At 44.1% G+C, this 24,254-nt stretch overlaps 3 protein-coding genes and 1 long non-coding RNA gene across 4 annotated transcripts; all 4 read right to left on the bottom strand.

Annotated features, from left to right (window-relative positions):
- LOC117192246 (glutathione S-transferase 1-like) lies at positions 1-16,178 on the bottom strand. The gene is made up of 3 exons (XM_033396910.1): positions 16,051-16,178; positions 726-836; positions 1-659 (listed from the first exon to the last, which is right to left on the bottom strand). The coding sequence occupies exons 1-3, from the start codon at positions 16,161-16,163 to the stop codon at positions 83-85; spliced, it is 801 nt and encodes a 266-aa protein (XP_033252801.1). The 5' UTR covers positions 16,164-16,178; the 3' UTR covers positions 1-82.
- LOC117192248 lies at positions 14,229-15,743 on the bottom strand. Its single transcript, XR_004474260.1, has 3 exons — positions 15,552-15,743; positions 14,751-15,463; positions 14,229-14,652 (listed from the first exon to the last, which is right to left on the bottom strand). It is a non-coding gene; the product is annotated as an uncharacterized LOC117192248 (long non-coding RNA).
- A 474-nt stretch (positions 16,179-16,652) lies between the features above and the next one.
- LOC117192244 (putative GPI-anchored protein pfl2) lies at positions 16,653-18,376 on the bottom strand. Its single transcript, XM_033396908.1, has 2 exons — positions 17,815-18,376; positions 16,653-17,748 (listed from the first exon to the last, which is right to left on the bottom strand). The coding sequence occupies exons 1-2, from the start codon at positions 18,332-18,334 to the stop codon at positions 17,030-17,032; spliced, it is 1,239 nt and encodes a 412-aa protein (XP_033252799.1). The 5' UTR covers positions 18,335-18,376; the 3' UTR covers positions 16,653-17,029.
- A 2,673-nt stretch (positions 18,377-21,049) lies between these two features.
- Positions 21,050-22,746, bottom strand: LOC117192243 (uncharacterized protein PB18E9.04c-like). Its single transcript, XM_033396907.1, has 2 exons — positions 22,212-22,746; positions 21,050-22,145 (listed from the first exon to the last, which is right to left on the bottom strand). The coding sequence occupies exons 1-2, from the start codon at positions 22,729-22,731 to the stop codon at positions 21,427-21,429; spliced, it is 1,239 nt and encodes a 412-aa protein (XP_033252798.1). The 5' UTR covers positions 22,732-22,746; the 3' UTR covers positions 21,050-21,426.
- Positions 22,747-24,254: the final 1,508 nt, after the last annotated feature.

Genomic DNA, 24,254 nt, shown 5'->3' with positions numbered 1-24,254 from the left:
TTGCAAAACTAAATCCGTTTATTCAAGCATAGATAAATGTATGTGTAGACATAGAAGATTGGATAAGTGGTCGCTAGGGGAACTACTTGCCGCGATTCTCGGCCAACTTGGCTTTGAAAATGGCCTTCAGCTCGTCGGCCCCATCTCTGTTCACCTCCTGGTAGTAGGGAAGCTCCGCAAGACGCTTCAGCCAGGCGTTTACCTTGGGGAACTTGAACTCATCAATCGGAGCAGCATCGTTCACCGAAGTGACTGTGGCCACGGCACAGAAGTCGGCAATGGTCAGATCAGTGCCGCACAAGTAGGGCTGCTCCTTGAGGAAACCCTCCAGAATCTCGTAGCACTTTTGAATGTAGGCAATCTTGTCAATGGAACAGTCCGTCGAACCGAAGTATAGGATCGGCTCGTATAGGAAACGCAGGCGGGCGAACAGATGACCCGAATCCAGATGCAGACGTGCATCGACATTGGCGCGCTGCACCAAGTCCTTTGGATAGAGCTGCTGCTGCTCCTTTCCGTATTTCTCCACCAGATAGGCGCAGATGGAGTGCGAGTCGATTATAGTTGCATCCCCATCGACCAAGGTCGGGATGGTGTGCTGGGGGTTCATTTTGATGAATTCCGGCGTCAGATGTTCACCTTTCAGCAGGTTAATTGGCCTGTACGGGCGGAGAGGATCCGGTTAATTGGTTTATATATGGGGAATTATGGTTGTGGGAACTTACCGCAGTTCAAGATCAAGACCGATCGCCTTGGCCGTGAGCACAACGGCGCGTGAGGGAGGACTCGGTGTGGCATAGTAGAGAGCTGGCCTCGACATGGTGTACTGTGGATAACTGTGGCAAAATGATGAAATTAGTTGGACGAACTCTCCGAGCCACCCACGCGCTTAACTTCATTAAACAGCCGCCCAAGCCCCCCGCCCAGACAATACATATTAAACCGCATACACCAACACTCTCTTACCATCGGGAATTGTAAAGTGCCCTGTAGCTTTGGGGAAATTCACTCGGGGAATAGGATAGCTTCTCGGCAGACCAAAATTCAGGTACAACTGTGCGTCCTAAAAGCACTGGGGGTGGAAGAAAAAGAAAAATAAACGCGCCACCTATAGGTCAAAGATCGTATCTGAGGAAAGAGTAATGGAAGTTGAAAGTTGAAGGGTCGTGCAGAGAAAGTAGGGTCCGAGAGTCGAGGCAGAATGGCATTCGCTCTTTTTCGTCTTGGACACTGAGCCAACTGGTAGCTTCTAGCGAAGCTCAGGAAGTAGATTCGGAAAAGTGCGCGAGCCTGCTAGAACGAGAAAAAACGAGGTGGAACGTTGTGAGTTGCTGCGGACACCGCAACTCTACATTTATACCCGATACTAAGTCAGTATGGCTCTCCTCCGGCAGACGCCGCTAATCTTAAACGACACGACAAAGAGTGCGTGCGAGAGAGACAGAAAATCAGTCTGAGCGTGACGTCGGGCGCTGCGTAGCCACTGCAAATTGATTTGTTCCTATTGGCTATAAAAATGATCCGATCTGATCCAGATTCAGGAATCTGATAGATATGGTCATTATCTATGATTCTGCGTTTTTAGTTTTCTCGAATGTGCAATATTGTGGATGCAACAGATTTTCGTTCTTTGTGGGGGCGGAAGGGGGTGTGGCGAAATTCTGAAATATACGTTTTATAGTGAGATCTAACAAAAGTGCGGATACCAAATTTGGTTACTCTAGCCTTAATAGTCTCTGAGATTTGTGGATGCCCCAGATTTTCGTCCTTTGCGGGGGCGGAAGGGGGTTTGGCGAAATTTGGACATGAAAAGGTCAAGGTCCGATATCACAGGAGTGTGGATACCAAATTTGGTTGCTCTGGCTCTTATAGGTTCTGATATCCTTGAACTCATATTTTGCAATTGGCAAAACCGACCATGAAACCTGTGTGTTAGAGAGAGACAGAGCAAAAAAGAATGAAATTGTTTTCTTGATTCTGGCTATAATAATTATACGATCTGGTTGAGATTTTACACTCTAGAACATATAGTCATCCTCTACGATTCTGCGTTTTTGGTTTTATCGTATCTTTAAAAATGTAGATGCCACAGATTTTCGTCCTTTGTGGGGACGGAAGTGGGCGGGGCGAAGTTTTGAAATATACTTGTAGCAGTGACATATCACAGAAGTCTGGATCCAAAACATCGTTGCTCTAGATCTTATAGACTTTGAGCACTAGGCGCTGAAGGGGACGGACAGACGGACGGACGGACAGACGGACAGACGGACAGACAGACAGGGCTCAATCGACTCGGCTATTGATGCTGATCCAGAATATATATACTTTATGGGGTCGGAAACGATTCCTCTGGACGTTACACACATCCACTTTTGCCACAAATCTAATATACCCCAATACTCATTTTGAGTATCGGGTATAAAAAGCAGTCAGCAAAGAAATTCCATTGCTAAATTGGGGCAGATCCGCGGGTTTGGCACCCCAGCCTCACTTAAAACTCAAGGCAAAGAGCTCCGCTTCAACATAAATCCACCTGGCAAGGGGAAGGCACAGCAGAGGGGAACCATAAACAAGGGGAACCTAGAGCGCAGCAGAGGCGATAATAATTCGACTAAGGCTGGCCTACCCGAATCTCAGTTCAATCTCAAGGCAAAAAGAGCACCGCTTCAACATAAATGCACCTGGCAAGGGGAATGCAAAGCAGAGGGGAACCATAAACAAGGGGAAACTAGAGCGAAGCAGAGACGAGAATAATTCGACCAAGGCTAGCCAAGCGAGCTGAAGAAAGAGACAGTTGCCGTTGGGAAGCAGCACGTCGTGTATCGCGAGCAGATCAAAAGAAAACGAAAACCAATTTACGATCAAACTTTTTTTATAAACGGAAAAACCCCTCGTCTCAGTGCCGCAGTGTCATAGAACTCCAGTGGTTGAACCGAAACCGAAAAGCCAGAGCGAGTTAGCGGAAAGGTAGCGGGATCGGCTCATATTTTCGGTCGCTCGCAGAAGGAGAGAGAGTGCGAGTGGACGGGAAAGGAGAAAAGAATAGGAAGAGGAAGTAGAGCAAAAGAGTAAAATAATTAATATATAATAAGCTAAAGATAAAAACATAACAATTAATTCTACTGCAAAGGGGTAAGGAGGATTTCGTTGTGCTCTCCTAGGGCGAGTGTGAGTGCAAGTGCCAGTTTACACATACAGGTACAACAAAAAGAAAAATAAATAAACGAGGGGGAACGTAGTGAGTTGCTGCGGACACCGCAACTCTACAGTTATACCCGATACTAAGTCAGTATGGCTCTCCTCCGGCAGACGCCGCTAATATTAACCGACACGACAAGGAGTGCGTGCGAGAGAGACAGAAAATCAGTCTGAGCGTGACGTCGGGTGCTGCGTAGCCAGTGCAAATTGATTTGTTCCTTTTGGGTATAAAAATGATCCGATCTGATCCAGATTCAGCAATCTGATAGATATGGTCATTATCTATGATTCCGCGTTTTTAGTTTTCTCGAATGTGCAATATTGTGGATGCAACAGATTTTCGTCTTTTGTGGGGGCGGAAGGGGGTGGGGCGAAATTTTGAGATATACGTTTTATAGTGAGATCTAACAGGAGTGCGGATACCAAATTTGGTTACTCTAGCCTTAATAGTCTCTGAGATTTGTGAATATCCCCAGATTTTCATCCTTTGCGGGGGCGGAAGGGGGTGCGGCGAAATTTTGAAACAAACTCGTCTCGGTCCGATGTATTAGGAGTGTGGATACCAAATTTGTTTGCTCTAGCTTTTATAGTCTCTGAGATCTAGGCGCTAATGTTTTACTCTAAGCAAAGCCGGCTATGCTACGTGTGTGTTAGAGAGAGACAGGGCGAGAAAAAATTAAATTGTTTTCTTGATTCTGGCTATAATAATTATACGATCTGGTTCAGATTTTGCACTCTAGAAGATATAGTCATCTTCTACGATTCTGCGTTTTTAGTTTTCTCGTATCGTCGAAATTGTGGATGCCACAGGTTTTTGCCCTTTGTGGGGGCGGAAGTGGGCGGGGCAAAGTTTTGAAATATTCTTGTAGCAGTGACATATCACAGAAGTCTGGATCCAAAACATCGTTGCTCTAGCTCTTATAGTCTTTGAGCACTAGGCGCTGAAGGGGACGGACAGACGGACGGACGGACAGACGGACAGACGGACAGACGGACAGACAGACAGACAGACAGGGCCCAATCGACTCGGCTATTGATGCTGATCAAGAATATATATACTTTATGGGGTCGGAAACGATTCCTTCTGGACGTTACACACATCCACTTTTACCACAAATCTAATATACCCCAATAGTCATTTTGAGTATCGGGTATAATTAAATTTTTTTCTTGATGCTGGCTATAATAATAATACGATCCAATTCAGATTCTGCATTTTAAAAGATATGGTCATTCTCTACGATTCTACGATTTTCGATTTTCTCGTATCTTTAAAATTGTGGATGCCACAGATTTTCGCCCTTTGTGGGGGCGAAAGTGGGCGGGGCAAAGTTTTGAAATATTTTTGTAGCAGTGACATATCACAGAAGTCTGGATCCAAAACATCGTTGCTCTAGCTCTTATAGTCTTTGAGCACTAGGCGCTGATAGGGACGGACAGACGGACGGACGGACAGACGGACAGACGGACGGACGGACAGACAGACATGGCTCAATCGACTCGGCTATTGATGCTGATCAAGAATATATATACTTTATGGGGTCGGAAACGATTCCTTCTGGACGTTACACACATCCACTTTTACCACAAATCTAATATACCCCAATACTCATTTTGAGTATCGGGTATAAAAATTACTACTATCTACTTCATTAGCCCAGCATTGAGAATCACGACGTCGGTTGTTTATCAACATGGGATTAGATAGATCAGACGATGAAACGGAGGCTGCGCCCCAAAATGCACTTTATGTTTGAAGGAACTAGCTGAAGCGGATAAATATGTGACAAAGTGCAACCATGAGTTTCACAAGTCCTGTATAAAGACCCATTTTATGGCAATAAACACTTGCCTAACTTGTCAAACTCAGTGCATCGCCACAAAGTCTTTTCAACCCGTTCAGTTACCTTCGAGAACGCGTTCGGGGCAGGGAACCTCAGAAGATGGGAATGCAAGGGCACAACTCAAAGATCAACCTTCAACAAGCTCGAGCAGCATGACCGCACAGATAAACGCAGCGGTTATGAAAATGCAAAACGAACTATTGTCACAGTTGACAGAGAAGATGGCAAACCTAATAACCACCAGCCTCGAATCTCACGTGGGTGCACCACAGCAACCACCGACCCCCCATCTGACTGACAACGCATCTCTGGATCACTTCTTAGGGCTCTCCGGAGCAAATGAGGATATGGGATCCCCGCAACCACGGCGATCAATAGCTAGGTCCATTGGCACAGACTTGGCTCAAAGGCCAGATAAAGTTGGTCACATTATGATTAATTGGAAACTTCGGTTCAATGGAGCTTCTGATGGTCTAAATGTGGACAGCTTTATTTATCGAGTGGAGGCCCTGACCCATCAAACCCTTGACGGGAAACGCAAACACCTTGTTTGAAGGCAAAACTTCCGACTTTTACTGGCGGTACCACAAGACCGTTGGTGTGGTGCGATGGAAGGACCTTTGCATGGCTTTGAGAAAGCATTTCAGGGACCCTCGGACAGACGTTGATATTAGACAAATGATAAGAGACAGGAAACAAAAAGAAAAGGAGTCGTTTGAGGTATTTCTTGAATCTATCCAGAAGCTTACTGACCGACTAGATCAGCCGCTATCGGACAAGATCTTAATAGAAATTGTTCGACGAAATCTACGGCCGGAGATCCAGCACGAAATTTTGAATATTCCGATAAATTCGATCGAAACGTTGAGGGACATCTGCAGAAAAAGAGAATGTTTCTTGGAAGAGGTGCAACGTACGCACGGATATCAAAAGCTTGGACCTTTAAAAAAGCAAGTCGCGGAGCTCGTAGAGGAAGCGATCAGTGACGAGGCAACTGAATTTTCAGAGGGGGAAGCTAATGAGGAAATAGGGGCAATGGCGTTAGTATGCTGGAACTGTAGGAAAGAGGGACATAGATACAAGGACTGTGCAGCGAAGCGGAAGATATTTTGCTACGGTTGTGGTATCCCAAATATTTATAATCCGTCCTGCCAAAGGTGTCAAAAAAACGGGAAGGGGAACCCATCAGACACTCGTCAGCTGACAGGTGTTCCACACCGAAAACCGACGAAGCAGGATTAGAAGCAGAGAATCGTACTGATGGACAGGGAAAGATTCCCGAATTGGCTCAGGTAGCGGAACCTTTGTACTGGCATAGAAGAATAGATAGTTTTAGAAACTTAGTTTTACCTATAAGGTCGCAGAAAATAAGAAGTGTCTCGAGAAGCACGAAGCGTCTTAAGGCATTTTGGGAAGCTTCAAAAGTCATAAACTCCATTAGGAAGAAAAATGGGGACCAACGTCCGTACGCAAAAGTTAGAGTGTTTGAGGAATCTAGAGTGGGTTTGTTAGACACGGGTGCGGGGATGAGTTGTGTGGGAGGGCCAAGGATTTGATATGTAGCGGACGACCTTTCAAGAAGATAATGTCAAGCGCAAGTACAGCAGATGGAAAAAGGCAGCAGATAGTAGGCAAATTAAGGACTAGCATGGAATTTAAGGGAGAATCCAAGGAGAAAGAACTATTTATCATTCCCTCTCTAAGTCAAGACTTATACTTGGGGATAGATTTTTGGAAAATCTTCAACCTATTACCATTGCCGTTACAGATAGCAGGAATAGAGGCATCTCAGAATAAACACATCTTGTCACCTGCCCAAGAATTCGCTTTAAAAACAATAGTGGATCAGTTTCCTTCCTTTGCTGTTTCTGGTCTCGGTAAGACATCGATTCTGAGCCATGTGATAGATACGGGAAACGCTAAGCCCATCAAACAATGGCATTTTTCGGTTTCACCTGCCATAGAGAAGCTGATCTACGCGGAAGTAGACAGGATGATCAAGCTTGGGGTAATTGAGGAGTCGGAAAGCGCATGGGCCTGTTGTCTTAGTCCAAAAACCAGGGAAAGTGAGACTTTGCTTGGACAGTAGAAAGGTGAATGCAGTAGCTGAGAAAGATGCCTATCCGGTTCCCCACATTGATGGCATTCTAAGCAGACTGCCAAGAGCAAATTTTATATCAAGCCTGGACTTAAAAGACGCTTTCTGGCAAATTCCGCTAGATGTAGGCTCAAGACCCAAGACGGCGTTCACTATACCAGGTAGACCCTTGTATCAATATAAGGTTATGCCATTCGGGCTGTGTAATGCGTCTCAAACGATGTCGAGACTGATGGATAAAGTCATTCCGTTTGCACTTCGCAACGAAGTATTCGTGTACTTGGATGATTTTCTCATAATCTCTGATAGCTTTGCCTCACACATGAAAGTGCTGGAGACGGTTTCTTCGAAAATTCGAAAGGCTGGACTGACAATAAACATCGAAAAAAGTCATTTTTGCATGCAATCGGTTAAGTATCTCGGGCATGTAATAGGCGAAGGAGGCATAAAGACCGATCCCGATAAGATTTCGGCCATTACCAACTTCCCTTTGCCAAAAACATTGAGAGCACTGAGAAGCTTTTTAGGCATGGCTGGCTGGTATAAGAAGTTTATTCTCAGTTTTGCTTCAGTTTCAGCTCCATTGACTGATCTGCTGAAACCAAAGCAGAAATTTGTCATGTCCAGTGAGGGAGAAAAAGCATTTGAGCGGCTGAAAGAATTGCTCTGCAGTACTCCTGTTTTGCGTAGCCCAGACTTCACTAAGCCATTTTACATCCATTGCGATGCAAGCAAATCAGGAGTTGGATGGGTGCTAGTTCAGAAGACGGACGAGGGAGAGGAATTACCCATCGCTTTTGTGACAAAAAAATTAAATAGGGCACAGAGAAATTATACCGTTACGGAGCAGGAGTGCTTAGCTGCACTGGTCAGCATAAAGCGATTTAGGGCGTATGTCGAGGGCCACGAGTTTACGGTTATCACGGAACACGCCTCATTAAAGTGGCTAATGTCACAAAGCGACCTGCACTCAAGATTAGCTAGATGGGCACTCAAACTCCAAGGCTTTCGATTTAAGATTGAGCACAGAAAAGGAAAGTTAAATGTAGTACCTGACGTTTTATCGAGAGTCCATGAAGATGACATAGCGGCTATAGATATGAACCAGGGCCATTGGTAGATACAGATTCCCCACACTTTAAATCGGCAGATTATTTAGATCAAGTAGAGCGTGTAGAAGAGAAGCCAATAGTTCGAAACTGCCAGATGTAAAAGCAGTTGATGGTTTGATCTATCGTCGAGCAGAACACTCAACAGGGGATCTAGTGCATGATTCTTTTGCATGGAAGCTCTGGGTACCGAAAGAGATGATAAAAGAAGTGTTGGAAAGAGCACATGACCATCCCTTGGCCTCCCATGGAGTGATACATAAGACTTTGGAGCGTATCAGGCGCTATTATTATTGGCCGGGTCTGGTGAATGACGTGAAGACACACATATGTAAATGCCTGCAGTCAATGCAAAACAACAAAACCACCCAACACCACATTAAGACCTCCTATTGGAATGCCGGCGGAATCACAGATGTTTTTCCAAAGGCTCTACATCGACTTTCTGGGGCCATATCCAAGATCGCGAAGCGGACATGTTGGGATATTTATTGTACTAGATCACTATTCGAAGTTTGTTTTTCGCTCGGTTATCGCTGCCATTAGAGCATATGTTCGACCGGATCAGAAGGATTGGGATGAGCATCTGAGAAGCATTTGCTGCGCCTTAAGATCGGCAATCCATTCGGGGATAGGGGCTACTCCTTACTATATGGTGTTTGGGCAGCAGATGATCACATCCGGGGAAACTTATTCACTTCTGAGGTCGTTAAAATTGCTGGAAGACAGGGCAACAAGTTTTACGAAATAAGGTTGGATCAGCCTTGTGCTTTCGGTCGTGTGACAGCTCTGTCTCACTACCCCAAGTCTGATTTGGCAGGGGGGAATTTGTAAAGTGCCCTGTAGCTTTGGGGAAATTCACTCGGGGAATAGGATAGCTTCTCGGCAGACCAAAATTCAGGTACAACTGTGCGTCCTAACAGCACTGGGGGTGGAAGAAAAAGATAAATTAACGCGCCACCTATAGGTCAAAGATCGTATCTGAGGAAAGAGTAATGGAAGTTGACAGTTGAAGGGTCGAGCAGAGAAAGTAGGGTCCGAGAGTCGAGGCAGAATGGCATTCGCTCTTTTTATACCAGATACTCAAAATGAGTATTGGGGTATATTAGATTTGTGGTAAAAGTGGATGTGTGTAACGTCCAGAAGGAATCGTTTCCAACCCCATAAAGTATATATATTCTTGATCAGCATCAATAGCCGAGTCGATTGGGCCCTGTCTGTCTGTCTGTCTATCCGTCTGTCCGTCTGTCCGTCCGTCCGTCTGTCCGTCCCCTTCAGCGCCTAGTGCTCAAAGACTATAAGAGCTAGAGCAACGATGTTTTGGATCCAGACTTCTGTGATATGTCACTGCTACAAAAATATTTCAAAACTTCGCCCCGCCCACTTCCGCCCCCACAAAGGACGACAATCTGTGGCATCCACAATTTTAAAGATACGATAAAACCAAAAACGTAGAATTGTAGAAAATGACCATATCTTTAAGACTGCGGAATCTGAATTGGATCGTATTATTATTATAGCCAGCATCAAGAAAACAATTTCATTTTTTCTCGCCCTGTCTCTCTCTAACACACACGTAGCATAGGCGGCTTTGCTTAGAGTAAAACATTAGCGCCTAGATCTCAGAGACTATAAAAGCTAGTGCAACCAAATTTGGTATCCACACTCCTAATATATCGGACCGAGACGAGTTTGTTTCAAAATTTCGCCACACCCCCTTCCGCCCCCGCAAAGGACGAAAATCTGGGGATATTCAAAAATCTCAGAGACTATTAAGGCTAGAGCAACCAAATTTGGTATCCGCACTCCTGTTTTATCTCACTATAAAACGTATATCTCAAAATTTCGCCCCACCCCCTTCCGCCCCCACAAAGGACGAAAATCTGTTGCATCCACAATATTGCACATTCGAGAAAACTAAAAACGCGGAATCATAGATAATGACCATATCTATCAGATTGCTGAATCTGGATCAGATCAGATCATTTTTATAGCCAATAGGAACAAATCAATTTCCAGTGGCTACGCAGCGCCCGACGTCACGCTCAGACTGATTTTCTGTCTCTCTGGCACGCACTCTTTTTCGTGTCGTTTAATATTAGCGGCGTCTGCCGGAGGAGAGCCATACTGACTTAGTATCGGGTATAACCGTAGAGTTGCGGTGTCCGCAGCAACTCACAACGTTCCCCCTCGTTCGTCTTGGAGACTGAGCCAACTGGTAGCTTCTAGCGAAGCTCAGGAAGTAGATTCGGAAAAGTGCGCGAGCCTGCTAGAACGAGAAAAAAAGCAGTCAGCAAAGAAATTCCACTGCTAAATTGGGGCAGATCCGCGGGTTTGGCACCCCAGCCTCACTTAAAACTCAAGGCAAAGAGCTCCGCTCCAACATAAATCCACCTGGCAAGGGGAATGCAAAGCAGAGGGGAACCATAAACAAGGGGAAACTAGAGCGAAGCAGAGACGAGAATAATTCGACCAAGGCTAGCCTAGCGAGCTGAAGAAAGAGATAGTTGCCGTTGGGAAGCAGCACGTCGTGTATCGCGAGCAGATCAAAAGAAAACGAAAACCAATTTACGATCAAACTTTTTTTGTAAACGGAAAAACCCCTCGTCTCAGTGCCGCAGTGTCATAGAACTCCAGTGGTTGAACCGAAACCGGGATCGGCTCAAATTTTCGGTCGCTCGCAGAAGGAGAGAGAGTGCGAGTGGACCGGAAAGGAGAAAAGAATAGGAAGAGGAAGTAGAGCAAAAGAGTAAAATAATGAATTTATAATAAGCTAAAGATAAAAACATACCTATTAATTCTACTGCAAAGGGGTAAGGGGGATTTCGTTGTGCTCTCCTAGGGCAAGTGTGAGTGCAAGTGCCAGTTTACACATACAGGTACAACAAAAAGAAAAATAAATAAAAACGAGGGGGAACGTTGTGAGTTGCTGCGGAGACCGCAACTCTACAGTTATACCCGATACTAAGTCAGTATGGCTCTCCTCCGGCAGACGCCGCTAATATTAAACGACACGACAAGGAGTGCGTGCGAGAGAGACAGAAAATCAGTCTGAGCGTGACGTCGGGGGCTGCGTAGCCAGTGCAAATTGATTTGTTCCTTTTGGCTATAAAAATTATCTGATCTGATCTATATTCAGCAATCTGATAGATATGGTCATTATCTATGATTCTGCGTTTTTAGTTTTCTCGAATGTGCAATATTGTGGATGCAACAGATTTTCGTCCTTTGTGGGGGCGGAAAAGGGTGGGGCGAAATTCGGAGATATACGTTTTATAGTGAGATCTAACAGAAGTGCGGATACCAAATTTGGTTGCTCTAGCCTTAATAGTCACTAAGATCTGTGGATGCCCCAGATTTTCGTCCTTTGCGGGGGCGGAAGGGGGTGTGGCGAAATTTGGACACGAAACGGTCAAGGTCCGATATCACAGGAGTGTGGATACCAAATTTGGTTGCTCTGGCTCTTATAGGTTCTGAGATCCTTGAACTCATATTTTGCAATTGGCAAAGCCGTCCAAGAAACCTGTGTGTTAGAGAGAGACAGAGCGAGAAAGAATTAAATTGTTTTCTTGATTCTGGCTATAATAATTATACGATCTGGTTGAGATTTTACACTCTAGAACATATAGTCATCCTCTACGATTCTGCGTTGGTTGGTTTTATCGTATCTTTAAAAATGTGGATGCCACAGATTTTCGTCCTTTGTGGGGGCGGAAGTGGGCGGGGCGAAGTTTTGAAATATTTTTGTAGCAGTGACATATCACAGAAGTCTGGATCCAAAACATCGTTGCTCTAGATCTTATAGTCTTTGAGCACTAGGCGCTGAAGGGGACGGACGGACGGACGGACAGACGGACAGACAGACAGGGCTCAATCGAATCGGCTATTGATGCTGATCAAGAATATATATACTTTAAGGGGTCGGAAACGATTCCTTCTGGACGTTACACACATCCACTTTTACCACAAATCTAATATACCCCAATACTCATTATGAGTATCGGGTATAAAAACTCTTGATCCCTCACGAAGATTTATCAGCTGGCATCGGGAAACCGCTTTCGCCGATGGACCGCAACACAACAAAAGAAACAGTGAGTAAATAAAACCATAAAGCGAAGTCATTTTAATAATCGGTTCTGCCGATGATGACAATTGGCTAAATCACACTTGTTCTATTGGGGAGAAACGAAAAAATGAAATGCGTTTACTTTGTAAGTCTGTCGAGCCGTCAATCGAGCGTTGAAGTTTGAGAGAGGGGATCAGCTGCTGACGCAGCAAGGCCAATCTTTGAGTTTCGAAGAATAAAAATAAAACCAAGTTTAAGCGCAGGGGAGTTAAGTTAAGGGAAATTGAAAATATTTGGAGAGGGTAAACTAAGTGCTAGTAATGTATCTAAATTTTAGCTATTAATGAATAAATTTATAATGTCTCCTTAAACGTTGATCTTGATTTCCGATAACCAGCCCCTGTAGTAGCGAGCCCTAAAGAATAGAGGAAGATGGCAGATTATGACCAAGGAAGGGTGGGCGTGGTCCTTCATTCCAGCTGAGGACGACTTTTGATCCGTTCGTGTCGCGTGCGTGTGCATATGTGTAAGTGAAGTCTAATGGCCAAAAGTTTTGTTTCTCTCCGGTTCTGGTATTGTACTTGTACATGTCGTTAAGTTTCTTGCACGCTCTTTTAATATAAAAAAAAATATCGTAGGTCTCAGAATAGAAAAATATAAAAGGACACCACCCTTTTGCCGACGAGACAGTAGCCGGAATGATAGCGTGCTGGTCGACCTCTGAGGAAAACATCAGTCCTTCTAATCGTTGTCCACTACAGAATATCAGATAACCACGCAACTACATAAACATTTGTACATATGTATGTACATACATATGTACATACATACATATATGTAAGATAACTTAGTATCAGACGACACTCCTGAAGGAATTGTACTGACAGTCCAGATACCGCTGGTCTCCACATACATACATACCTATGTACCCCCTACAATATCCCCTTCGCTGGGAAATTAAATTTACAAAACAAATGTAATTAGCGGCCCAAGCACACACACACACACGCAATCAAATAGACACAGGCAAAAGTACAGATGTTGGAACAGCACAGATCGTGCCTTTTTTATGTGTGTCTCTCTTGCTAGCTCTCTCTCTCTTGCTTCGTACATATCTAAGTTTGTTTGCCGGCTGGTTGTAATACCCTTGAAGAGGATATTATTCTTGGGCAGATGTTTGCGGTTGCACATAACATTCCGACCCTAAAAACATATATGCATTTTCTTGATCAGCTTTTGTAGTCGTGTTTCAATGAATCGTTGCACAAAACCTTGTTATTCCAGCTATATTTATGCAGCGCGGAGTGCTGTTGGATCTGTCAGGGTATCAAATGTTCGGCGGACCAAAGTCTGTCTTCCCCTCTTGTTTTTGTAGCGCTAATGCAGCAGAATACATGTTACATATGTGTGTGTATGTAGAGGGGGACTTGGTTGTTAGCGTTTGATCACCCTCATCCCTCCACTTTGAAGATGTAGCATATTGGATATTACCAAACCTTCACGGAAGGCTGAGCAGGTGATGGTTCGTCTACCGTCCGGGCACGTGCTTGTTCCGGCTTCCGTCTCATCGGCAAGAAATGGGGGGTTTTTATTTCCCAGAACGGACGGGACACAGCTCAACTCCAACAATCATAATACTGATACAGTAACGTTCATTAAAATTTCACGTGCAAGCGAAGTATCGACACAAATATGTACAAGAGCAAATACACCTAACTACACACACACGGACACATACACACATACAAGTCGTGCCACGGTGTTGTTGTGACCACTCATGCCCACCCTACCATGATCACCGCTCCCGGTTCATCCGGTGATCCCATAAAGAAGGCTCTTACAGCCTCCTATCCAACCCCATTACCCTCCTTTGCCCAGCATGGTCCCCGCATATAGAACTCTAGCCCCGATTCATGTTAAATCCTATATTTCATATTGAGCAATAGCACATGCATCGCACTAGTAAACTAATAAATGATTAACTCTTAATAATACACTTTAGATTGAAATTTAACTTACAAATTGAAAGAAGGGAAGGGTACATATCTCCAGCTTTTATGTTAGGCAAATAGATAATAATAATAAATAAATATGCAAAAGGGAATGTAAAAACTGTGCGCCGCGATCGTTATGGCAGGTCAGTAATTCAAGTGCATTAGCGAAAGCAACCGCAAGTAGAAAGCATAAAAGAACGTCAGAGCGACCAGCCTCGCATCTTCCCTTTTGTGCCTTGTTCTTAAGAGGGCTGGTTCTTATGCGCGGCGTAAGCGCTTATGGTTGCCAGCAGGGCATAAGGGAGAGCGCACAGCCTCTCTTAAGCGACGAAGCCCCTGACTACGTGAGGTTTTTTTTTTTTTTTTGGTCATGCAATAAATAGTTGCTCATAACAAACAAACTCCAATGTTTTATCTTTATGTTTTGGGATCACTTACGGCCTTCCTTTGATTTGTTTTAATAAATTCGTTGAAACAGCGATGAAAGCGCTTCCATGGACTGCGGCAACGTTCCTAAAACGAAAGCTGGAGAAATACTTTTACAAAAAAAACTCACGCTCTCCTCTGCCGTTTAACCGTTGTTCACTTTCGCCCTGTCACACATTCCACTTGCTATTTCTTCCGAACAGAATTTAAAAACACAACCAAAAGAAATTTACTAAGCTAATTACACTAATGACACTATAGCATAAAAATAGGAATCAGCGGTTACACTGATGGATATAAAAAAAAAAACGACAGTCGTTGCCGCCGGCTTCACATCTGGGCACTCCTCGGCACTTCGTATGGGGAAACGAAAATAGGTCGAGACCCAGATCTATATTTCGGGTAGAAATTGGCTGACCGTTTACATAGCTTTAATAATTTCCGCAGAATTGGACGGCCTCCAATATATCGCGGGTCCGTGACACATAAGTGGCTCGCGCCCGCAAAGCGACTGATGAGCCGATCTTTTACGCCTCCCGCTTTGTGCTGCTCGGCCTAGCGCTGGGAATTTTTGGTACGGAGCTGTAGTTGGGCGAGGAGCATAAGTCCCTTGCCGCGGGCGGAGGCCCTAATATCGGGGAAATTGTTGTTGCGAGCTTTCGTATTGGGGTTCAGACAGGTACCCAAACGATTGCCCGAAGTTTAAGCCGGTACTAACCGCCAATCTGAAAAATTAATTTCCTACAATAAAAAAAAGCACTACCCTACGCCACGAGTGTATGTGGTGTATATTAGCGACGCTGAAATACATACCAATTGAGATTGGCACTTAACACACTTTTACTTTATAAACGCACAATATTTCTTTCTTTTTGCTGTATTCAGCTGTTAAGATCTTTTCCCGGTTTTTATTCCTCTTTTTTTTTCTTTATACTTGGACTGGACAAAAATAGCACGTCTGTCTTCGCCAACAGTTTTTCTTCCAAGAGACCGAGGCTAGATCTGCACAGCCTGAGACCCCCAAGACAGCGTTAAACTTGAGAATCCTCCATTTTCGAATTGACGCCGTAATTATTTTACAAGTTTCAACTCAAAAAACAGAAAAAAAACCCGCTCTCCTTCGTTTACCTTTTAACTTGAATTGAGGCGGCAAAGTTGAGTAACATAGGGAGACTAATATCCCTTCTTGGTACTTTTCCAAATGTTCCCTTTTGTGGATCCCAGTATTTATACCTTTTTTTTATACGTTACTCTTTCAAACCACTTCAAAGATTATTATTATTTCACATTTGTTTAAGCTCACAACACTCACAAAATTTCTATGACCGCTCGCTGCAAACTCGGAAAAGTAAATGTGATGTGGAAGAGAACCTGGAGCAGCGTAACGAAACGAATCGCAAAAGAACCGCAGATTGAGCGCAGCATGATGCAATTATACAAGGTGGTCTCGTCGGCAAAAGTTAGTCCCTTAACGTATGCTAGCAATAAGTGCGAGTGAAGGGCACATAGTATAGTGAGTGTGAGTGAGACGGTATATGTTGATGTTGATTAACCCTTAACAGGCCCGTGGGTTTTAAAATTTTAAAATAAAATGATTTTACTGATATGTATATTAATATTTAAATTTTATGCAGCCATTAATAATTTTTCTTCAACATTTTTAGTTATATTAAAATGTTCTTTTACATAATATATAAAGATTACTTCTAATTCTGTGGTATTTTTTTTATATGCTTTTTATAATTTTGTTGTTGTCGGGACATAAGGGTTAAGAATATTTCAAAAAATTGGTCCGTGAACAACCTTCATCATCAACAAGCAAGCATGCACTGACGATAAGGGACAACACGAAGGAACTTCGGCTCCCGACGAGACCACGTTGTATAATTGCATCATGACTGCGGCTGCAGATGATGATGATGTCGTTTCATTCGTTTATTATTCATAGACTTTTGGTATAATGTTTTTAGGGTCTACAAGTATATGATTACTGGTAATTTTATAAATTTATATAGACGAATATGTGAACGTACTTATAGATATGCAGTAATACCAACGTTTCTCATCCTACACGGCAGACGTGCGATTCAAAATTCAAATCAAGCAAATCCTTGAGCCCAGAAGAGGTACAGAAAAAGTGCTCGAAGCTCGAAGGTTCGAAGCCTAAATCAAACGATCATAAATAATAGTAATTAAATGGTGTCGTATAGAACATTATATGCACTTAATTGGAGATGTCAAATTGTTCGATCACACACGTCTGTTTCGTTTCGCGCTCGCCTTCTCAGTTGTTAATTGTCCAGCATACTGCGCTTGAGCGCCTCTTCCAGGTCAGCGTCAAAGCTCTCCGGCTTTGAGTAGTCCGCCGCGTACCTATCCTTAGTTTGTTCCTTCTTGGCCCCGCCATTCTGCTTGCCCTCCGGGAAACCCTTGCCAAAGTCACTCGAGAAGTTATGGACATCGAAGGCCTCGAATTTGGCAAAATTGTTGTCCAGTTGGGTGGAATTAGTCGGCTTGCTTCCACCAAAGCTGTCCTCGAAGCTGTCATTGAAGGCGTCGCTACTAACGGCAAAGGCATCGAATGACGTCCTGCTCGTACTGATTTGTTCGCTGGCCAAAGCTTTTGTTACCGATGTCGGCATTGTTCCTGTGGCTGCGGTTGTGTTGTCGTTAAGCTTCAAGTTGTCATTAAATGCATCGAAGAAGGAATCGTTGAGTTTCTTAGTGGTTGTCGTCGTTGTTGTTGTTGTTGTGGCTGTAGTTCCAGCTGTGTCCGATCCAAAGTCATCAAAGTCCGCAAACGCATCCAGCGCCGTCTGGGACTTTTTGTGGTTCTGTGAGGCATTCGAGTGGTGCGAGGATGGGGCCGGACTCGCGTTCAGATTGAATGCATCAAACTGCTGCATGATATCGTTGTTCAAGGGTGTTACGGCTCTCGGTGTCATGTTGTTATTGATGTTTATTCTTTTCATGTTGTTGAGGGTCTTGACGGCGCCGGTTCCCATCTCATCTAAAATATGAAAATTCTATCAAGATGAGATTATCCTGAGCTGAAAAAACCAATATGCGTACGCACCCTCTGAGCTAAAGTCCTCCGCAAAGTTATTTTTATGGGCCTCGGCCTTGGTACCAACATCCTCCACCTGATCATCGTCGGCAAAGGGATCTTTGATGCTGAACGTATCTTCATAGCGGTAGTTCTTGAACGGATCATCCTTAAAGTCTGTGGGTCCCGTGATGAGGCCTGGCGTTGGTGTTTTCGTATTGACGTTTCTTTTGCCGCCGCCAAAGGCATCAAAAAGACTCGCTTCCAGGCCCAGGCTTCCTGTCGTTGCTAATTCTCCGATTCCCAATCCTGTTGTGACTTGCGTCTGCAGCGGTGTGTTGGAACGCGACAAGTGTTGGTTATTTGAGGTGGTGGACTTGGTGCTGGTGACGGTGGGAATTGTGGACGCTGTTGACGTGGATGAGGATGCCGCTAGCAAGGGGTGCAGAGGTGTGCTGGCAGCCTTGGAGCCTGAGGCTGCATCATCGAACAGGGAGAAGCTGTCCAGCAGCGAGGCATTGATCGTTGGAATAGGGGTGGCCGTTGCCATTGGCGTGGGCGTGGGCGTGTTTGCTGGCGTGCTGGGAATGTTCTGCAGCTGTACGTATGTTTGCGGGGATGTGGTATGAGTGTGTGAGGGGTAAAAATCAAATAAATTAAAAGTAAATCAATTCGAATTGAGTCTAACTTATAAGCAAAGAGATTATACAATTAAAACGAGAGGGACCGCAACTCTACATTTATACCCGATTCTTAGTCAGTATGGCTCTCCTCCGGCAGACGCCGCTAATATTAAACGACACGACAAAGAGTGCGTGCGAGAGAGACAGAAAATCAGTCTGAGCGTGACGTCGGGCGCTGCGTGGCCACTGCAAATTGATTTCTTGCTTTTGGCTACAAAAATGATCCGATCTGATCCAGATTCAGCAATCTGATAGATATGGTCATTATCTATGATTCCGCGTTTTTAGTTTTCTCGAATGTGCAATATTGTGGATGCAACAGATTTTCGTCCTTTGTGGGGGCAGAAGGGGGTGGGGCGAAATTTTGAGATATACGTTTTATAGTGAGATCTAACAGGAGTGCGGATACCAAATTTGGTTGCTCTAGCCTTAATAGTCTCTGAGATTTGTGGATGCCCCAGATTTTCGTCCTTTGCGGGCGCGGAAGGGGGTGTGGCGAAATTTGGACACGAAACGGTCAAGGTCCGATATCACAGGAGTGTGGATACCAAATTTGGTTGCTCTGGCTCTTATAGGTTCTGAGATCCTTGAACTCATATTTTGCAATTGGCAAAACCTACCATGAAACCTGTGTGTTAGACAGAGACAGAGCGAGAAAGAATGAAATTGTTTTCTTGATTCTGGCTATAAAAATTATACGATCTGGTTGAGATTTTACATTCTAGAACATATAGTAGTCCTCTACGATTCTGCGTTTTTGGTTTTATCGTATCTTTAAAAATGTGGATGCCACAGATTTTCGTCCTTTGTGGGGGCGGAAGTGGGCGGGGCGAAGTTTAGAAATATTTTTGTAGCAGTGACATATCACAGAAGTCTGGATCCAAAACAAAAGAAATTTACTAAGCTAATTACACTAATGACACTATAGCATAAAAATAGGAATCAGCGGTTACACTGATGGATATAAAAAAAAAACGACAGTCGTTGCCGCCGGCTTCACATCTGGGCACTCCTCGGCACTTCGTATGGGGAAACGAAAATATGTCGAGACCCAGATCTATATTTCGGGTAGAAATTGGCTGACCGTTTACATAGCTTTAATAATTTCCGCAGAATTGGACGGCCTCCAATATATCGCGGGTCCGTGACACATAAGTGGCTCGCGCCCGCAAAGCGACTGATGAGCCGATCTTTTACGCCTCCCGCTTTGTGCTGCTCGGCCTAGCGCTGGGAATTTTTGGTACGGAGCTGTAGTTGGGCGAGGAGCATAAGTCCCTTGCCGCGGGCGGAGGCCCTAATATCGGGGAAATTGTTGTTGCGAGCTTTCGTATTGGGGTTCAGACAGGTACCCAAACGATTGCCCGAAGTTTAAGCCGGTACTAACCGCCAATCTGAAAAATTAATTTCCTACAATAAAAAAAAAGCACTACCCTACGCCACGAGTGTATGTGGTGTATATTAGCGACGCTGAAATACATACCAATTGAGATTGGCACTTAACACACTTTTACTTTATAAACGCACAATATTTCTTTCTTTTTGCTGTATTCAGCTGTTAAGATCTTTTCCCGGTTTTTATTCCTCTTTTTTTTTCTTTATACTTGGACTGGACAAAAATAGCACGTCTGTCTTCGCCAACAGTTTTTCTTCCAAGAGACCGAGGCTAGATCTGCACAGTCTGAGACCCCCCAGTACAGCGTTAAACTTGAGAATCTTCCATTTTCGAATTGACGCCGTAATTATTTTCCAAGTTTCAACTCAAAAAACAGAAAAAAAACCCGCTCTCCTTCGTTTACCTTTTAACTTGAATTGAGGCGGCAAAGTTGAGTAACATAGGGAGACTAATATCCCTTCTTGGTACTTTTCCAAATGTTCCCTTTTGTGGATCCCAGTATTTATACCTTTTTTTTATACGTTACTCTTTCAAACCACTTCAAAGATTATTATTATTTCACATTTGTTTAAGCTCACAACACTCACAAAATTTCTATGACCGCTCGCTGCAAACTCGGAAAAGTAAATGTGATGTGGAAGAGAACCTGGAGCAGCGTAACGAAACGAATCGCAAAAGAACCGCAGATTGAGCGCAGCATGATGCAATTATACAAGGTGGTCTCGTCGGCAAAAGTTAGTCCCTTAACGTATGCTAGCAATAAGTGCGAGTGAAGGGCACATAGTATAGTGAGTGTGAGTGAGACGGTATATGTTGATGTTGATTAACCCTTAACAGGCCCGTGGGTTTTAAAATTTTAAAATAAAATGATTTTACTGATATGTATATTAATATTTAAATTTTATGCAGCCATTAATAATTTTTCTTCAACATTTTTAGTTATATTAAAATGTTCTTTTACATAATATATAAAGATTACTTCTAATTCTGTGGTATTTTTTTTATATGCTTTTTATAATTTTGTTGTTGTCGGGACATAAGGGTTAAGAATATTTCAAAAAATTGGTCCGTGAACAACCTTCATCATCAACAAGCAAGCATGCACTGACGATAAGGGACAACACGAAGGAACTTCGGCTCCCGACGAGACCACGTTGTATAATTGCATCATGACTGCGGCTGCAGATGATGATGATGTCGTTTCATTCGTTTATTATTCATAGACTTTTGGTATAATGTTTTTAGGGTCTACAAGTATATGATTACTGGTAATTTTATAAATTTATATAGACGAATATGTGAACGTACTTATAGATATGCAGTAATACCAACGTTTCTCATCCTACACGGCAGACGTGCGATTCAAAATTCAAATCAAGCAAATCCTTGAGCCCAGAAGAGGTACAGAAAAAGTGCTCGAAGCTCGAAGGTTCGAAGCCTAAATCAAACGATCATAAATAATAGTAATTAAATGGTGTCGTATAGAACATTATATGCACTTAATTGGAGATGTCAAATTGTTCGATCACACACGTCTGTTTCGTTTCGCGCTCGCCTTCTCAGTTGTTAATTGTCCAGCATACTGCGCTTGAGCGCCTCTTCCAGGTCAGCGTCAAAGCTCTCCGGCTTTGAGTAGTCCGCCGCGTACCTATCCTTAGTTTGTTCCTTCTTGGCCCCGCCATTCTGCTTGCCCTCCGGGAAACCCTTGCCAAAGTCACTCGAGAAGTTATGGACATCGAAGGCCTCGAATTTGGCAAAATTGTTGTCCAGTTGGGTGGAATTAGTCGGCTTGCTTCCACCAAAGCTGTCCTCGAAGTTGTCATTGAAGGCGTCGCTACTAACGGCAAAGGCATCGAATGACGTCCTGCTCGTACTGATTTTTTCGCTGGCCAAAGCTTTTGTTACCGATGTCGGCATTGTTCCTGTGGCTGCGGTTGTGTTGTCGTTAAGCTTCAAGTTGTCATTAAATGCATCGAAGAAGGAATCGTTGAGTTTCTTAGTGGTTGTCGTCGTTGTTGTTGTTGTTGTGTCTGTAGTTCCAACTGTGTCCGATCCAAAGTCATCAAAGTCCGCAAACGCATCCAGCGCCGTCTGGGACTTTTTGTGGTTCTGTGAGGCATTCGAGTGGTGCGAGGATGGGGCCGGACTCGCGTTCAGATTGAATGCATCAAACTGCTGCATGATATCGTTGTTCAAGGGTGTTACGGCTCTCGGTGTCATGTTGTTATTGATGTTTATTCTTTTCATGTTGTTGAGGGTCTTGACGGCGCCGGTTCCCATCTCATCTAAAATATGAAAATTCTATCAAGATGAGATTATCCTGAGCTGAAAAAACCAATATGCGTACGCACCCTCTGAGCTAAAGTCCTCCGCAAAGTTATTTTTATGGGCCTCGGCCTTGGTACCAACATCCTCCACCTGATCATCGTCGGCAAAGGGATCTTTGATGCTGAACGTATCTTCATAGCGGTAGTTCTTGAACGGATCATCCTTAAAGTCTGTGGGTCCCGTGATGAGGCCTGGCGTTGGTGTTTTCGTATTGACGTTTCTTTTGCCGCCGCCAAAGGCATCAAAAAGACTCGCTTCCAGGCCCAGGCTTCCTGTCGTTGCTAATTCTCCGATTCCCAATACTGTTGTGACTTGCGTCTGCAGCGGTGTGTTGGAACGCGACAAGTGTTGGTTATTTGAGGTGGTGGACTTGGTGCTGGTGACGGTGGGAATTGTGGACGCTGTTGACGTGGATGAGGATGCCGCTAGCAAGGGGTGCAGAGGTGTGCTGGCAGCCTTGGAGCCTGAGGCTGCATCATCGAACAGGGAGAAGCTGTCCAGCAGCGAGGCATTGATCGTTGGAATAGGGGAGGCCGTTGCCATTGGCGTGGGCGTGGGCGTGTTTGCTGGCGTGCTGGGAATGTTCTGCAGCTGTACGTATGTTTGCGGGGATGTGGTATGAGTGTGTGAGGGGTAAAAATCAAATAAATTAAAAGTAAATCAATTCGAATTGAGCCTAACTTATAAGCAAAGAGATTATACAATAAAAACGAGGGGGACCGCAACTCTACATTTATACCCGATTCTTAGTCAGTATGGCTCTCCTCCGGCAGACGCCGCTAATATTAAACGACACGACAAAGAGTGCGTGCGAGAGAGACAGAAAATCAGTCTGAGCGTGACGTCGGGCGCTGCGTGGCCACTGCAAATTGATTTCTTGCTTTTGGCTACAAAAATGATCCGATCTGATCCAGATTCAGCAATCTGATAGATATGGTCATTATCTATGATTCCGCGTTTTTAGTTTTCTCGAATGTGCAATATTGTGGATGCAACAGATTTTCGTCCTTTGTGGGGGCGGAAGGGGGTGGGGCGAAATTTTGAGATATACGTTTTATAGTGACATCTTAAAGGAGTGTGTGTACCAAATTTGGTTACTCTAGCCTTAATAGTCTCTGAGATTTGTGGATGCCCCAGAAGGGGGTGTGGCGAAATTTGGACACGAAACGGTCAAGGTCCGATATCACAGGAGTGTGGATACCAAATTTGGTTGCTCTGGCTCTTATAGGTTCTGAGATCCTTGAACTCATATTTTGCAATTGGCAAAACCTACCATGAAACCTGTGTGTTAGACAGAGACAGAGCGAGAAAGAATGAAATTGTTTTCTTGATTCTGGCTATACAAATTATACGATCTGGTTGAGATTTTACATTCTAGAACATATAGTAGTCCTCTACGATTCTGTGTTTTTGGTTTTATCGTATCTTTAAAAATGTGGATGCCACAGATTTTCGTCCTTTGTGGGGGCGGAAGTGGGCGGGGCGAGGTTTAGAAATATTTTTGTAGCAGTGACATATCACAGAAGTCTGGATCCAAAACAAAAGAAATTTACTAAGCTAATTACACTAATGACACTATAGCATAAAAATAGGAATCAGCGGTTACACTGATGGATATAAAAAAAAAACGACAGTCGTTGCCGCCGGCTTCACATCTGGGCACTCCTCGGCACTTCGTATGGGGAAACGAAAATAGGTCGAGACCCAGATCTATATTTCGGGTAGAAATTGGCTGACCGTTTACATAGCTTTAATAATTTCCGCAGAATTGGACGGCCTCCAATATATCGCGGTTCCGTGACACATAAGTGGCTCGCGCCCGCAAAGCGACTGATGAGCCGATCTTTTACGCCTCCCGCTTTGTGCTGCTCGGCCTAGCGCTGGGAATTTTTGGTACGGAGCTGTAGTTGGGCGAGGAGCATAAGTCCCTTGCCGCGGGCGGAGGCCCTAATATCGGGGAAATTGTTGTTGCGAGCTTTCGTATTGGGGTTCAGACAGGTACCCAAACGATTGCCCGAAGTTTAAGCCGGTACTAACCGCCAATTTGAAAAATTAATTTCCTACAA

Source organism: Drosophila miranda, assembly GCF_003369915.1.
Source record: "Drosophila miranda strain MSH22 chromosome Y unlocalized genomic scaffold, D.miranda_PacBio2.1 Contig_Y2_pilon, whole genome shotgun sequence".
NCBI lineage: Eukaryota > Metazoa > Arthropoda > Insecta > Diptera > Drosophilidae > Drosophila > Drosophila miranda.
This window is presented reverse-complemented; position numbering and strand designations above follow the sequence as displayed.